We start from the raw sequence: 16,687 nt of genomic DNA, 5'->3' as shown, positions 1-16,687 counted from the left end.
TCAGTTTGAGGGCTTTTGGGAGCTGCTGGCTCATCCCCGCCGCCCTCCCGGAGTTTTTCCCCGGCTGCGGGCTGGGGAGTGGGGGGAAGCGGCAGCTGCCAGCATGGCCCGGGAACCAAGATGGCCGCCAGGCAGCCCCCTGCATGCCCCGGGACTACAGCTCCCAGCATGCCCCGGGACTACAGCTCCCAGCATGCCCCGGGACTACAGCTCCCAGCATGCCCCGGGGCGCTCCTCCTCTCCTGCTGCCTGAGCCCGCCCGGCCCCGGGGCTGCCCCGGCCCCGGCCCAGCTGGGAGGGGGAGCAGGAGGAAGGGGATCTGGGCAGGGAGAGAAGGCAGGAAAAAGAGTGGTGAGGAGCGGGAAAGAGATGGAGGGGAAGGGGGCAAAGAGGGGGGGGAGGGAGAGAGAGGAGAAGGGCGGAAAGGAGGAGAGAGGGGGGATGGAGAGAGAGCGGGTGAGGGGCCTGAGAGAGGCAAAAAAGGCCCCAGGAGAGGGGAGTGACAGAGGGGTGGGAGAGGGAGCAGGAGAGAGGGGAAAGGGCGAGGGGAGAGGAAGGGAGAGGGGAGGGAGAGGCAGGAAAGGGGAGAGGCTGCAGGAGAGAGAGGGACAATAAGGCCAGGAGAGGAGAGGGAGAGAAAGATGTGGAGACAGAGAGAGAGAGAGAGAGAGAAACAGCAATGGCTCTGAGAAGAGGCAGGGAGGAATTGGGAAGTGCTGAGAGGGAGACAGCCAGTGAAAGCCCAAACTTATGATGGGCAAACGAGAGAGAGGGAGGGATGAAGAGCTGGGCAGAGCCCCAGAAGAGCAGTGATGAGCATCTGGGCCAGGCCCCAGCACCCTGGGCTTTCTTTTCAAAGATGAAAGCTTGTTTTCATTTTTAGGGTTTGATTAGGGACTCTTGGTTTGTTTACATACATCAAAAGCTGTATGTAAAATCACAGTCTTTTACACTTTCTATTGCAGCCTGCGTTTACATCCAAACAATGTACCCTTGTATTAATTTCCCAAACATTAACTTAAAGTATTTTCCAATAAAACACAGTCTTTGTTGTAAATACAACGTATTTGATTCAGCATAGCAAAACTGTGTAATGCACAGGTTTTTTTGGTTTTTTTTTTTCCTAATTTTTGAAAATGTTACCAAAACCCACTGAGAATCTGTTACTGTTATACTTGGTACTGTTTCTTACTTTTGACTCAAACCAACATATCCCAGACATTTTGAGGACATCTCTATACAGCCAAACAATTCCTTTGTGTGTCTGTAAATGCCTGGGCATTTCTTCCTGAAACTGTATAACTGAGGTGAAATTGTTTGGGCCCCTCTGAGTACATAAATGTCTTCAATAGATTGCTATCAGTTAAAGAATTGTTTCTCCCCAAGTTGGTATTCTGCAGTTCTGCATTTGATCTTTGGGCTTTGTCTGATGAAGCAGTTCAGTTGAATAGTTTGTCTGCACGTGAAAATGCCAACAGCCCAGTGTACACATTTAGCACAAGATTGGACCCCAGTGCCTTTGTGGATAAAAGCTCTGTCATTTTTCTTCCCTTCTGCCTGCAGGACATGTTTGGATCTGGGTGACTTCAGGTTTGGATGCTGCTTCCATTTCCCAAAGGTTCAGCCTTTCTTCAGGATACCACCACTTGGAACTGACACTGGGAAAAGGGGCAGCATTTTTCTACAGCTTTGCAAACTCTGTCCTGCTGCTGCTAAAATAGAAATAAGGAACACAAGGAAATACCTGACTGGTGATGCTCTAGATGTTGATTCCTCCACCTGGGGTGGAATATGATGTGTAACTCTGCATTTCAAAGTAGTCCTTCCAGTACAAAAAAATCACTAAGGGGTGGGATGGTTTTTTTTTGTCATCCTGATTTTAGGTATAACTGAATTTTCTTCACTAGAATGGGGTGAGGCATTACATTAACCCAGAGTTGTGGGGTCTGAGCACTTGAGAAGCTGTTAGGAGATCTGAATGTAGAAATTCATCAAGTGTGTCTCTGTGTTCTGTGAAGAATACAGCCTCTGCTGGTCATGGAGTGGTGTGTCATGTTTCAACTTGAAAACTTCTTGTCTGTAGGTCTGAAACCACTCAGTCTGAATCTGACATCAGTGATGCTGTCACTGATCAGTTTGAATTCCTTGCTGCACATGAACGTCTCTCTCTGTGAGCGTGAGTGTAGCTGGCCCAGGGACCCTGGTAGTTCCCACAGTGCATTTATCCAAACCGCATCCATAGTATTTGCTCTAATTCAGATGGGGTTTTATTTCTTGAAAACAGGTATGTAGAAACCCTTTCATTATTTTTTTGTGAAGAGATCAGTGACTCCTCTGCACTTGTTTCTCTGGCCCAGCTTATTGAGGTACATGGAATTTCTTGTCAAATACTTAAAAAAAACCCCAAGAGTCTTTGCTTTGTTATTTTAAATCTTATGCTGTGATCTGTAGCTGGATAACCAGAGATGTGAACAAAACTTTGATTTTTAATAATTTGAAGTCATTGGTTTAAGTTTACAAAATGTTTCTATTTGGATACTATTCTACAGAGGGTTGTTCCCAGGCTGGGAAGACAGGAGGGGAGTACCTGATCAGCGTCAGTGTAATCCTGCAGTATTACTCAGCTTCAAGACACAAGGAAGCCCTTCAGAAGCTGTTCACCATTTCGGAGACATTTTGTTAATTTTATGTTAGAAACCCAATGTTGGCAGAGTAATTCAGTTGGCTGTAAGTTATGGACATTTCAGTGGGTCTGCAACAGTTAAATGAGGAGTGTTTGTGGAACAGGGACAACTGCATGACTATTTTTTGCTCTCTGGTCACTCTGGTTCTGGATCCAGTTTTGGAATGCTGGAGGGTGCCATAAATGGCAGCGTAGGTGCAGTGGAGGGCACAGTCTGTTGGTTTGAACACAGAGTGTGTAAGCTGTGTCGGTGTACCTGATGGTTTCTAGGAGTGTGTTTGTGTGGCATATGAGCAGATGTGACCTTCTGGAACTGTTGTCGTGCTGTGTTGTGCTGTGGAACTGCTGGCACGTTCAGTCTCTCCCTCTGAATTGTGCTTTGGAGGAGAAGTGTATTTGTGTCTCTTCTCCAAGTGGATGGTGAGCTAAGGGGATATTTCTCCCTGAATAAACCTGAAGTTAAGCCATTCTTTGTCTGTTGAGTTCCAAACACTGCTCAAGCCTTTGGAACATCCTGGCTATGGTATTTAAAGGAAAAAGGATTTGATTGGAGCAAGCCTTGGGTTAGGAAAAGGAAGGGATTAAAGGCTTTTGCTGGTTAAAATAGTAATAATTGAGATGTCATTTAAAGTGTGAGGTTCAGATGAGATGTGTCTGCATTTCTTCCCTTAACAGGGCCAAACTGTCGAGCCTGATCCCAGAGTTAGAAAGAGCACGGGAATTCCAAGGAGTTTCATGCTGGAGGTGAAAGATCCCAATACAAAGGAAGCTCTGCTGACAAGAATGGGGAAATATGCAATACCAGATCTTAATGCAGAAGTATGGAACTAACTGAACTGACCAAAAAGTGAACAAGAGAAACCGTGGGGAAGCACTGGAGTGCCAAAGCAACCAAAAAAAGTAGTTAAATATAAATACCTGTATTTAAGAAGGCTAACATGAGGTGAGCAGAATTCCATCTCTTACTTCCTTTGATAAAATCCAAAGCTTGGAAAATTTTTCTGTGTGCCTGTCTTTAACTTTTTCCATGTAGCCGTGTTTAACTTTTGTGTTTTTCCGTCCCCACCCTGCCTCCAGGGAAGCATATGCCAGAGGAAAGAAGGAAAAGCCTTTTTCTTTATCCAAAGAGCCCTACTCCTCTGATGGTCCCATACCTGATGAGTTCTTGTGTGCTCTTTGCAAAGCCCTACTGACTGATGCAGCTTTTATTCCCTGCTGTGGGATCAGTTATTGTGAGGAATGCAAATGTTCCTTGCATGTTTTTTTGTTAATTCAAAACAATCCCATCTGATGTTCTGAGAGCAGAAACAGGAGATAACAAAGTTGTAACAGTGAGACTCGGTGCCTGAGGCAAGTTGCTGCTTTTAAATTCTCTCCTGGCTGATGCCCAGCAATGGGGCTAATTACAGCCATTAGTGGCTCATTTCAGGCTGGCTGTTCAAAAGCTGGGCTGCCTGTGGAAGGTCAGGCTGGTGCCGGGGCCTGCAGAGGATGTGTTTGCAGCAGGGAACGTTTAAGAAGATTTTCTGTGTAGCTGGGTGTGGCACATGGAGCATGGTGACAGTTAACATTTGTGTTAACATTTTCCCAAGAGTTAGGGAAAAGATAGTTGTCCTGCCTGTAATTTCTGGTAGGCCAGGAGAATTCTAGATGTCCATTTCCCTCTAGTTATGGGTTAGACTTGTCTAGGGAAACACCCTGTACTTGTACAATGGCAGCGGAACTTTTCCAGTGAGCTCTGTGGAGTCAGAGCAAGCTAGTTTGCCATTTAAAGATGTGGTGACAAAGAGCTCACAGCATTCAGCACAGTATTTGATACCAAAAGCCACCACACACCAATAAAGAGGGTCCCTGCCTAGCTCTGAGAATCCTAAGTACAGCCAGCTGGGCACCATCCACACAAGAAGGCTTATTTTTTACCCTCTCTAGCTGTTCATTTTAGTTGGTTATGGAGAAGCCTCTTCCTCAGGGGAAGAACTTAACAATTCTTTGTATGTCTCATTCAGATGGGGGAGAGCTTCTCAGCTTTTCTCAGATGCCTTTTCCTTTCCTTCGTCGTCATCGTCCCCGCCCCCCCCCCCCGTGAATTGGTTCGGCCCCTTCTACCCCCTTCCCCCCCCCCAAGGTGGTTCGGCCCCGCCCACCGTTGCCCCTGGCGAGTGCCGTTGGTGGTGACTCTACGGCTGTGGCTCCTGTGCTGAGCTGTGCTGGTCTCTGCCTCTCTGGCTGCTCCTGCTCCTCGCCGTTGGTTTGCTCCTTGCTCCCGCCTCATCCCCACCTTTCTCCTACATCCCCTGTCCCTGCCTTTGCTCTTCCCTTCTCCTGACTCCCCCTTTTACAGCCCCCCAGCTCGGCCGGCTGCCTCCCACTGCTCCCGCAGGGCTGTGCCCGTGCCGCAGCTCGCAGAGCTCCTGGGATGGGGCTTTTCAACAAGAAGCAGAAGCTTCCCCGCTCTGGCAGCGCTCCTGGGCAGCCCCGCGCTGCTGCTGCTGCCGGCACCGGCGCCCCTGAGCCTCAGCAGCAAGGTCTGGGCAGGGTGCACCGCGCGGCTGCCTGTGGCCACCTGGCCTGGCTGAGGCGCTGGCGCTGGTGGATCGAGATTTGGGGCATCGACTGCCACGACAGGCAGAATCGGTGAGGGGCTGTGGCCGCTGCTGGGACACCTCGGGTGGCGTGAGGGGGCATCCCCCCTGCAGGGTTTGTGTGGGATCCCCTTGGAGCTGATTGCTTGCAAAGCAAGATGTACCCTGTCAGCTGGGAGGGGGAACTCGAGAGCTTTCCAGTGCTGGGAGCTGCTGGGTGGGCGCCAGTGCTCCTGGAGGTGCTGGGCTGCTGCTTGGCCCTGCTCTCCCTGCAGGGTTCTCTTGCAGCTGCTGAGGCCTCCCCAGGTCTCTCCTGCCCTGTGGGTGATGTGTGCGGGGTTGCAGCAGCAGCAGCAGCAGCAGCAGCAGGGTCCCCCGGGCTGGGTGGTGCCACAGCTTTGGTTCTTTCCTTGTCTGTCAGTGTTAAGCTCCCGTGTTTAATTCTCAGGACACCTCTCCACCTGGCGTCTGCAAACGGCCACACAGAGGTCGTCACATTTCTAGTAAGGCACCGCTGCCAGTTGGATGCTGCTGACAATTTTGGGAGAACACCCCTGATGATGGTGAGTGAGAGAAGTTCTGCTCTTGGCAGAGGGGCTTATTGAGTGTGCATGAAAGGAGAGGTGTCTGGCAGGACTCTGTGCGCAGAGGGAGTGAAATGTGAGTTTTGGAAGTCTTCCCTTTTTTTTGGAAGTCTTCCCTTTTTTTGTGTGTTCTCAGGCAGTGCAGTTCCGGCACCAAGCCTGTGCTGGTTTTCTGCTGAAGTGTGGTGCAGACCCAAACCTCAGAGACGTTGTTGGCAACACCGCCCTCCACCTGGCAGTCCTGTCTTGCAGTCCTAAAGTTGTGGAGCTGTTGCTTGATCATAATGCCAACCTTGATGCCAAGAATAAGGTACATGTTTCTATTTCTAGAGGAAGTTGTTTCAGAAAGTGGCAGCAATATTTCTGTTGAAGACTATTTTTGACTTCGATGATTAACTTGGTGTATTTGTCTGTCCTTTCAGGAGGGCTTTACCCCACTCAGTCTTGCTGTCTCCAAAGGTCAGGTAGAGACAGCTGAGTTTCTCCTGAGAATGGGAGCTGATGTGCATGCTCGAGACCAGCAACAAAGGTAAGGGGTTTATCCACGTGGGTCCCTTGAGTATTCTTTCGGTGGGATTGCTGAGAGGCACAGCAGCCTCATGTGCACTGAAGTGTTGTACGTGTGGCAGCTTGGTGTGACCATGCAGTTGTGTTGATTCTCTCTCCCATGTTCTTGTTGCTTTTAATGGAACCTGCTTTTTCTTTTGTTCATTGTCAAGTAATGGGAGAGCAAGCTGAGAGCACGCAGGAATGAAAATACTGACTGTCTGTGTAAAATGATGACTTCATAGCACATCTGGATCTTTCAGAACCCCACTCATGATGGCTGCTTCTGTTGGGAAGATGAAATTGATCCAAGTTCTCCTGCATTACGGTGCTGACATTTCCCATGAAGATACTCATGGGCGGACAGCTGATGATTATGCTTGTATTTATGGGTATCCCAGGTAAATGTTTAACTTTCTGGTTCAATGAAGTGGTCAGTTATAAGTGTGGCTGTTGAATAATTTTGTTGTTCCTTCTCTGATGTGGTTAGGTGTGCTTTGTTAAAAGCTAGGCTGAAAGAGTGTACCAAGCAGGAGTTAATAACTTGGAATGTGCATCTATAGGATGAAGGTGACTGCAGGGAACACTGAAGTGTGTACCGGCCCTGCAGAAAATTCTGTGTGTCTTGCCCTTCAGAAGTACTTAGGAGTCCCTGAATTCATGTGAATGTGTGTAGGATGAATAAAAACTGGCTGTTAACTCTTCTGCTAAATGTTACCTGCCAGGAAGTGGTTGTTTTTAACAACTCTGTTTCCTCTCTCTCTCTCTCTTTCTTTAGTCTTAGTGAGCAGCTGTCAGAAAGTGCAGCTCCAAAGAAGGCAGAAGCAGCTCGTGCAGGTGACATTAAATTGTCCTGTGATCAAACATCTAGCTCCTTCTCTTGAGGTTTTAAAATCCAGTCTGTCCTTACGAGGCCACGAAACCCTAAAAGAATCTTAGGAAATTAATATTTTTATGCAATGAAATTTAGTCTTGTGCTTTACCTCTCAGACCCTACGGTGGCGGTTTTATTCTCTTTGCGTTCTTAAGGGTGTTTTATCAGAACTGTGTGGCAAATGGACAGCAGATAGTGTCCAGGGGACATTTCTTGGCATTATTACTGCAGTCTCTGGCTGGCACCATGAAGCACGTGTCCTGCATCATGAGAGTCTCTTTGCTGTGCTGCAGTAACAGGCTGAGTGTGAGGTTAAGCTTTTGGTCTGGGTTATGCTGTTTGATTTTCTTTCCCTTTTCAGAATAGTCTGTAACTGGCTAGAGCATCAGCTAGTATTGTCTCTAGCATAATATTACACATCATACTACGTGAACTAGTAAAACTTTTTCCTCTGCTGTGTACTCATGTGTGCAAGGAGTACCTTGTTCATATGTACTGTTGAATTTTTAGCATGCCAAATCTAATTTCACCATGTCGTTTCGTGTTTGAGCAGGAGTAGAAGACTTTTCCAAAGGAGGCTTGAAAAGGTGAGACTTTACAAATACCTACCACTTCCTTGAGGGGGTGATCTGGGAGGCACAGGTGTCATCAATTTGCTTTGCTTTTTAAGCAGATCTGAGAAAAAGGGGATTGGTGATGGTTGGAGTGCTTCTGCAGAACAATTGGATTTTACTCCCAAGGTATGGTGCATTTCCAGGGAAATTGTCCTGTGAAAAGGAGTTATTTGAAGGCAAGTAACTGGGATTGAAAGCAACTGCAGTTCCAGCCAGCACTGTTTCCTCCTTAGAACCTTAGAGCTCTCTTCAAGTACCTCAAGGGAGGTTGGAGTAAGGAGGGAAACAGCCTCTTCTCCTTAGGGAACTGGGATGGGAGCAGAGGAAATGGATGGAAGCTGCACCAGGGGAGGTTTAGGATGGGTGTTAGGAAACATTTTTTCACTGAGAGGGCTGTCAGGCATTGGAATGGCCCAGGACAGTGGTGGAGGCACCATCCCTGGAGGCACTGAAAAGGCGTTTGGAGCTGGTCCTTAAGGACATGGTTTAGTAGTTAGATGATGGTGTTGGTCAAAGGTTGGACTGGATGATCTTGGAGGTCTCTTCCAAGCTGTACCATTCTGTGATAGAAGCAGTCTCTGGCCTGCCAGCCTTTCTTCTGCTGTCAGTTTTTCCTAACAGACCATAGGCGTGGCAGAGCGTGCAGCAGAGTTACGGTTTGGCACAAAGGAGCAATAGGTAACGACATGAAAACCACATTGTTTCGTTTCTTGGGGCTCATTTGGGTCAGGCTTGCAGACCCTAAAAGTTTCTCAGTTACTTTTATAATCTGTTCTGTTCTTCTCCTGTGAGGTGATTCTTGTTTTCTGTAAATTTGGTGTTTCAGTCCAAACAGATAGAGGAACAGGGCATTTCTTTGTGAGGACCTCCTGAAATCCTCCATCTGCTGCTGCTCCTTTCCTCCCCATCAGGTTCCCCCACCAGCACTCAATGGCTGAGTTACTCAAACAGGTTCTTTTCTATGAGATGGCATTCTGTGCTTGTGTGTCATCTCACACTGCACATTTTCCCTCTTTTTTGGAATGCTCAGGCAGTGTTCTCTTTGTCAGCTCCAAGCTCTGGTGCCTGCTGTTCTTACTGGTGTGCTGAAGAATGAGCACCTTGTGCAGTGATGTCGGGAGCATCTGTTGTGTTGCAGTGGGGTTCTGGAGGGGTGAGGAGCAGGAGTGTGGCAGTTGGAGATGCCAGCATGTTTAGTTTTAACATGATTCAATTTTCTTGCCTTGATGTAAATGGAAGTGATGCATTTTTCTGGCATGATAGTAAAATTGAGGGGTATTTTGGTTAGTGTACTTGCAGGGGCTAATTTAGGCATCAAGTCTAGGGATGTAAACAGTTCTTTGAGCTTGTTTCTATTGAAAAAAAAAGTTTTGCAGAAATACATCTTTCTTTACAGAAGCAGCAGGAGCCAAAGGTGACACGGTGCATGAAGGCTTTCCAGCAGGGCAGGAAAACCAGTAAGCTATCTGGGAAAGATTGCACGATAGACTGATCTGTAAAAGTAGGCTTGCTAAGTAGAGTTTTGTATTTTTTTTCTTCTCTAGTAGGCAAGAAAATTAACTTTTGAAGACACGGCACTTTGTAATTTCAGAACCAAATAAGCCTTAACATTAAGCTATGAATCCCCTGCTAAGCCTTTGTCCCTGGCCAAGCCCTTCCTCTGCCCTGCCCATCCCTTCCCTACCTCCTTTTCCAGACATTGCTAGGTGACTCCTCTGAAGTGTGTTAGTCTGGAAATTTGCCAATTGCAATTAAATAAATAACTCCTTTTGTTCACATAGATTTTTTTTTTTTTTATTCCTTGTGCTTTTAGATGATAGCCATGGTTCTAGAATCAAAAGTTACTAAAGAAAAGCCTCCAACATAGAACAGTGGAGTGGCAGAGTGAAATAAAACCACTGAGTGTCTCCTTTCCTCCCTGGTGTGTAGGTTCCCTGCCACCCGTGGAAGAAGTGGAGGAAGCTGAGGATTTTCTCTGGGCTTCTCCCTGGGATTCTGAGGTACTTTGTGCGAAGGACAGGGAGGTTGCCACGGTGGTGCTGGGGAGGGTAGGAGGAAGATCCAGATGCACCTGAAAACTTGCTTCTGACCTGGGCCTGACCATTGCTGGTTTCCTGCTTTCCTGCTTGTGTCCCATGTCTGTCAGGGGCCCTTGGACATTGTTCTTCTGCAGGCAGCTGCTCAGGTAGGGGTGGGATGAAGTCTGCTCAGGAGAAGGACTTGGGCCTCATGGCAGCTGTACCTTGAGTTTGCTTTCTGAGCTGTTTCAGATTGGAGCAGGAAGCCAGTGATTTTCTTGGAGCAAAGCAGGGGGAAAGAAGAAAGGAATGATGGGTTTGGGACCGGTGAAACTGAAATGAAGCTGGGCTGAATTGGGGAAGTGCTTCTCAGGGGCTGTTCAGAAGGAGGGCTGAGACTCAGGACCTCAGAATTCTGCTAAGGATTTCCCTGGAAACACAGAAGGCCTTGTAAAAGAAAGCAAAGTTTCCCTTTTCTCTTCCACAAAAAATGTTCTTCAAGCTGTCAGTGGGTGGCGAAGCAGATGCTTGTTTCTGCTCTTCCCAGCTTTTTTGTTTCATCTCTTTCAGGAAAAAGCACCTGAACAACATGGAAAAGAAGAGAAGAAAGAGGTTGCTGTAGAGCTAGAGCATGCCATTGCTGGATGTATAAAAAAGTACTTACTTAATGGTAGCCCTGATGAGCCCAACACAACTTGCAGTAAAAACCCTGGTGAGAGAAATGATCTAGATCCAGATACTTCCTCTATGAATATAGATCCACCTAGAGTAAATGAACTAAAACAGTGGTTGACTTCTGAGGTTGCAAATTTTATCCTGGCCTGTAAAGCCTGGTGGCCACTTGTTAGAGTAGGAAAGCAGCTTTTGTATGTTCCTTCTCTGAGACCTGAAGTTGTGGTGTTGGAGTTGCATATGGTGCATATGAAGTTGGATTGCAGATGGTGCTCTATGCAGCAGGTGCCCTTCTTGCTTCTGTTGCTGTGTTCTCCCTGAAGCAATCTGACCAAAATGTGCAGATGAAGAGGAGAAGGAGGACTGGAGTGTCTTGGGTGTGCCAGTAGCATTCCCCTTCCTGGCGGGTGCTGTTGGATTGAAAAGCTGTGCTTGCTCTTGGCTGAAGCCGGGGAAAGCTTTGAGTGGAGCTGAGGGAGAGCCCTTCTGTTCCAGTGCCCCAGCTGCTCTGGTTTTAAGACGTAGGAGGTGTCTGCAGTGCCACCCGTGTGTGTGTGTGTGTGTGCTGGAAAGCCTTGCCAGCTGGGTCAGAGGGGAGCACTTTTGTTCCTCAGCTCAGGCCTCAGAGCAGGAGGAGGAGGCCCCCTTTGCATTGCTGGAAGCATCTTGCTCGTTACTGCATGGACCACAGTTTATCTGAGAGAGAGAGAGAGATCCTGCACCTTGAAGACACTGGAGTGAATTATTTGTGGCCATACTGATATTCATAAACTTTCTTTTTTACATAAGAAAGTTAAATGCCACCAAAGAAAATATTTAACACATATTTAGCACATTAAAAACTCTATTCTGATCATTTTCTCTCTAGCAGCTCTCAAATGTGAGGGGATGTGATGTTTTCTGTAAAGATTGTTCTCAGCATTAATCAAGATGCACGCTAGGAGTAAATAAGTAGCATTAAGTCATGCTGGTTGTAAAAATCTGTTGTTTTCACTGTAGGTGAGCACTCAGGATCTACTTGCCATGTGTCATCACCAGCAAAAAAAAGAAGCCTAAAGGAAGCCACTGACAGCTCTGGGGTGCAGGTATGTGAAGGCAAATATTTTGAATTAGAGTCTGGACTGATAAGTGGCATTATAGAGTGAATTGGATTATACATTAAGGTAAAGAAAAGTAACCAGAAAGTGACTAATGGTGATGGCAGAGTCCTGCAGAGGAAGGTTGTGTTACTGTCTGAAGTTGGTACAGTCCTCTTAGGATGAGGAAAAATCCTTGCCAGATGCAGGATATTTGCTGTTCTGCTGCTTTGTTTCCAGCTGGTTTTTTCTGTTTCCAGCTGGTGTTGTTCCTGCTGTGCCGTGCAGACAAAGAATGCAGTCAAATGCATTTCTTCCCCATGCAAAATGCATATTGAAGGGAAGAAGGAGATTTGTCTGTAACAGGCAGATGTGTGTGATTAAACATGCGTGGTCTTCCTCTTTGTGAGAGAAAGCTCATGCAAGAAACCTTGAATTTTGGTGACCTTTGAAGCTTTCCCTGCCTCTGCAAAACGTGTGTGTGTTTGGCCATGTGAGGAAGTATTTGAAAAAGATTTTTTCTGAGGGCATTCATGAGGGGAATAGGGCAGGCATCCTGTTGGTGTTGGGCAGCTGGGGCAGGGCTGGGCAGAGGGGTCTGGAGTGCTGTGTAACACCTCAGGGGAGAGTGGAGGACATTATTTCCACTTTTGGGACATGGTTTAGTGGGCATGGTGGTGTTGGTTTCCCAGTTGGACTGGAGGATCCAGAGGTCTTTTCCAGCCTTAATGCTTCTGTGGTTCTGTGCTATGACTCTGTCCATGCAGGAGGCATTGGCCGAGTTCCAGAGTGAAAGGCATTTATTCCATCAGCTGCTGGAAGACATGCAGGAGCAGCAGCTCATCCAAGGAAGGGCAGTGACTGTTTCCCAGGAATGGTTTAATGACATTTTCCACAAACTCAGTGCTGCTGCTGAGAAACAAGTGTACATGCTGGAAGAGATGAACAAGGAATTAAAGGCCGATTGCACTGATTTAAGAGAACAAATCTATAAATATGAGGCTGACAAAGTAAAAAGTGAGGTAAAGTATAAACTGTTTGCAGTGTTGAAGGCAACTTCATTGGTGTAAATTTCTGTTTGTGTTTTGGGCCCCCTTCTGAGAGACCTGCCTCTTGCTCAAAAGGTCAATTTCAGCCACTGACCTAAGCTTTCTAAAGTGTATTTTGTGATGAGTAGCAATATTTAAATTTGTTCTTTGTGTCTGTGTTAAGGCTAATGATCTGGTCAGAAGACTTGTTAGGATGTCAGTTAAACTGTCGTTCTGCAAATTCTACCAGTCCCAGGCAGAGTAAAGGTTTAAAAGTTGCCATACCCAATTTATTGAACTTTACTTTCTGGAAAAAAGGAACTAGTCCTGTTGAGACACTGGTGTGCTGTTTGTCTGCCTCAGTGATGAGAACAGTGCCTTAAAATTGCATTTCTTTGTTCCTCTCAACCCCAGAGTGTTTGAGAGAGAGGAATAATTGCATGTGTCAGATAACCACCTTATTCTTCATTTTTCATGAAGCAGCTGGTGATAATTTAGAGGTGCTCAGCTGTTGACTGCTGGTGGCAGGCAAAATTTTCCTCCCTTTGGGATTGAGTCCCAAGACAGGTCTAAGTGTATAATCATATAAGTTAAAGTAAAGGCATAGTTCATGTTCTTATAACCTTTTTTGTGCTCATCTAACCATTTCATCAGGGCAATGTCAGAGAGCTGCAGCAGGAGCTTGGTGAAGCTCTTAAAAAGCTGTCTGTGGCAGAAGCTTCGCTGGAAGTTGCTACGAAGCGCTGCAGGAACCTGGAGGAAGCCAACCTGGGCTTGGAAAAGGAACTGGGAGAGGCTAAATCCAAGGTAGGTGAATTTGTCCCAGAAGTCCAGAACCAACTCCAGCACATCCCAGAGATGGGATGACGTGTGGAGGAGTCTCACTGTTTGATAAACGTGGTGTCCATGTCTGTGACATGAAGGACACGGTGTCCTTACTTGGTCTGAGGTTTGTATGTGGCAAGGTGCTCTGCAAAAGAGACTGACGTGTCTGTTGCTCATTGCATGTGGTTTGGCCCAGCAGTTTGTCTGATTTCTGAAGGGCAGTAGAAATTCTGGACTGCTGCACTTGGGCTTCTTTATGCTCACGGTGCTTCCCCTCACCCCCCCCTCCCTCTGGTAACAGAGGATGACAGAATCTTTTTGGTTGGAAAAGACCTTTAGGCATCAAGTCCAGGTGTTAACCCAGCACTGCCAAGACCACCACTGCATCATGCCCCTCAGCACCACATCTCCACATGTTCAGGGATGTGGAGTACCTTGAGTGCCGGTGACTCAACCCCTTCCCTGGGCAGCCGCTTCCAGTGCCTGACAACCCTTTAGGTGAAAATATTTTTCCTGGACCTTGGCCTTGCTGAACCTCCTAGAGTTGACCTTGGCCCGTGGCTCCAGCCTGTCCAGGTCCCTCTGCAGGGCCTTCCTACCCTCAAGCAGATCAACACTCCCACCCAACTGGGTGTCACCTGCAAGTCTACTGAGGGTGCACCCCCTGTCCTCATCCTGATCATCGGTAAAGATATTGAAGAGAAGGGGCCCCAACACTTAGCCCTGGGGGACACCACTGGTGAGCAAAGACCAAACGGATTTAATCCATTCACCAGCAAGTTTCCAGTTCTGAATGGTTTCGTACCTTATTCTGCATAGATATATATATTCTATTTATTTATTTTTCCCCCTTGTTTGGCCCTGCTGCCATTTCCATCCTGAAGCAGCCTTCGTGCAAGGGCTTCTTCCCAGCTGGTTTTTGAGTAGCTCTTGCTGTGCTCTTACAAAAATGAAAGTAGAGAGGCCTCAGAGTTCCTAAATAGGAATCATCTTCATCTCCTGACCAGAGGGGCAGTGAAGTCACTTCAGGAGGGGGATGAATTTTTATTTCATATTTTCAATGAATGAGGGAACCAATAGATACAAAGAGTGCCATGAGTCCCTTAAAGAGTTGGAGGGTGAGTGTTGGTGCTTGGAACCATGCTGTAAGGGATCAGGGGAGGGATCTGGAGGGTGGAAAAGTAACATGTTTTGTGGGTGTTTACTAGTAGAAGTGAAGATCTGAAGGTATTTGAAATGTTGGCAGTTTTTTGGGTAGTGGGTATGTGCAGACATGGGCAGTCGCCAGAGTAATATCTGCAGTCAAACTGTGGCTCTTGCATCACAAGAGATTGCTTTGAGTTTTGTTAAAAAAATACATGATTCGGGGTATGCTGGTGTAGTGTTCAAGAGGAGTAATACTTGAGCCTTTCTTAGATATTAGAAAACAGAAATCCTCACAAGCAGCTGGTGATAATTTAGAGGTGATCAGCTGTTGACTGCTGGTGGCAGGCAAAATTTTCCTCCCTTTGGGACTGAGTCCCAAGACAGGTCTAAGTGTATAATCATATAAGTTAAAGTAAAGGCATAGTTCATGTTCTTATAACCTTTTTTGTGCTCATCTAACCATTTCATCAGGGCAATGTCAGAGAGCTGCAGCAGGAGCTTGGTGAAGCTCTTAAAAAGCTGTCTGTGGCAGAAGCTTCGCTGGAAGTTGCTACGAAGCGCTGCAGGAACCTGGAGGAAGCCAACCTGGGCTTGGAAAAGGAACTGGGAGAGGCTAAATCCAAGGTAGGTGAATTTGTCCCAGAAGTCCAGAACCAACTCCAGCACCCCCCCAGAGATGGGATGACGTGTGGAGGAGTCTCACTGTTTGATAAACGTGGTGTCCATGTCTGTGACATGAAGGACACGGTGTCCTTACTTGGTCTGAGGTTTGTATGTGGCAAGGTGCTCTGCAAAAGAGACTGACGTGTCTGTTGCTCATTGCATGTGGTTTGGCCCAGCAGTTTGTCTGATTTCTGAAGGGCAGTAGAAATTCTGGACTGCTGCACTTGGGCTTCTTTATGCTCACGGTGCTTCCCCTCACCCCCCCCTCCCTCTGGTAACAGAGGATGACAGAATCTTTTTGGTTGGAAAAGACCTTTAGGCATCAAGTCCAGGTGTTAACCCAGCACTGCCAAGACCACCACTGCATCATGCCCCTCAGCACCACATCTCCACATGTTCAGGGATGTGGAGTACCTTGAGTGCCGGTGACTCAACCCCTTCCCTGGGCAGCCGCTTCCAGTGCCTGACAACCCTTTAGGTGAAAATATTTTTCCTGGACCTTGGCCTTGCTGAACCTCCTAGAGTTGACCTTGGCCCGTGGCTCCAGCCTGTCCAGGTCCCTCTGCAGGGCCTTCCTACCCTCAAGCAGATCAACACTCCCACCCAACTGGGTGTCACCTGCAAGTCTACTGAGGGTGCACCCCCTGCCCTCATCCTGATCATCGGTAAAGATATTGAAGAGAAGGGGCCCCAACACTTAGCCCTGGGGGACACCACTGGTGAGCAAAGACCAAACGGATTTAATCCATTCACCAGCAAGTTTCCAGTTCTGAATGGTTTCGTACCTTATTCTGCATAGATATATATATTCTATTTATTTATTTTTCCCCCTTGTTTGGCCCTGCTGCCATTTCCATCCTGAAGCAGCCTTCGTGCAAGGGCTTCTTCCCAGCTGGTTTTTGAGTAGCTCTTGCTGTGCTCTTACAAAAATGAAAGTAGAGAGGCCTCAGAGTTCCTAAATAGGAATCATCTTCATCTCCTGACCAGAGGGGCAGTGAAGTCACTTCAGGAGGGGGATGAATTTTTATTTCATATTTTCAATGAATGAGGGAACCAATAGATACAAAGAGTGCCATGAGTCCCTTAAAGAGTTGGAGGGTGAGTGTTGGTGCTTGGAACCATGCTGTAAGGGATCAGGGGAGGGATCTGGAGGGTGGAAAAGTAACATGTTTTGTGGGTGTTTACTAGTAGAAGTGAAGATCTGAAGGTATTTGAAATGTTGGCAGTTTTTTGGGTAGTGGGTATGTGCAGACATGGGCAGTCGCCAGAGTAATATCTGCAGTCAAACTGTGGCTCTTGCATCACAAGAGATTGCTTTGAGTTTTGTTAAAAAAATACATGATTCGGGGTATGCTGGTGTAGTGTTCAAGAGGAGT

General features: G+C 47.1%; 2 protein-coding genes and 1 long non-coding RNA gene across 4 annotated transcripts in view; all 3 read left to right on the top strand.

Moving 5' to 3' along the window:
- Positions 1-16,687, top strand: part of LOC139805604 (putative uncharacterized protein MYH16) — a 65,138-nt gene that overhangs the window by 36,197 nt on the left and 12,254 nt on the right. The window lies entirely within an intron of this gene.
- Positions 223-3,150, top strand: LOC139805646 (uncharacterized). 2 transcript variants are annotated; one of them, XR_011729943.1, is made up of 4 exons: positions 223-351; positions 1,564-1,751; positions 2,084-2,170; positions 2,550-3,150. It is a non-coding gene; the product is annotated as an uncharacterized lncRNA (long non-coding RNA). The 2 variants fall into 2 exon arrangements; XR_011729944.1 differs by lacking the exon at positions 2,084-2,170.
- LOC139805808 (ankyrin repeat domain-containing protein 18A-like) lies at positions 5,100-13,559 on the top strand. Its single transcript, XM_071764649.1, has 14 exons — positions 5,100-5,317; positions 5,714-5,768; positions 5,986-6,159; positions 6,272-6,378; positions 6,659-6,796; positions 7,174-7,232; positions 7,823-7,856; positions 7,943-8,009; positions 9,280-9,340; positions 9,813-9,883; positions 10,472-10,613; positions 11,573-11,658; positions 12,417-12,671; positions 13,332-13,559. Exons 1-14 carry the CDS (start codon positions 5,100-5,102, stop codon positions 13,542-13,544), a joined length of 1,680 nt encoding a protein of 559 aa, XP_071620750.1. The 3' UTR covers positions 13,545-13,559.

The sequence above is a fragment of the Heliangelus exortis genome, chromosome 20 (genome assembly GCF_036169615.1).
Source record: "Heliangelus exortis chromosome 20, bHelExo1.hap1, whole genome shotgun sequence".
Lineage (NCBI taxonomy): Eukaryota > Metazoa > Chordata > Aves > Apodiformes > Trochilidae > Heliangelus > Heliangelus exortis.
This window is presented reverse-complemented; position numbering and strand designations above follow the sequence as displayed.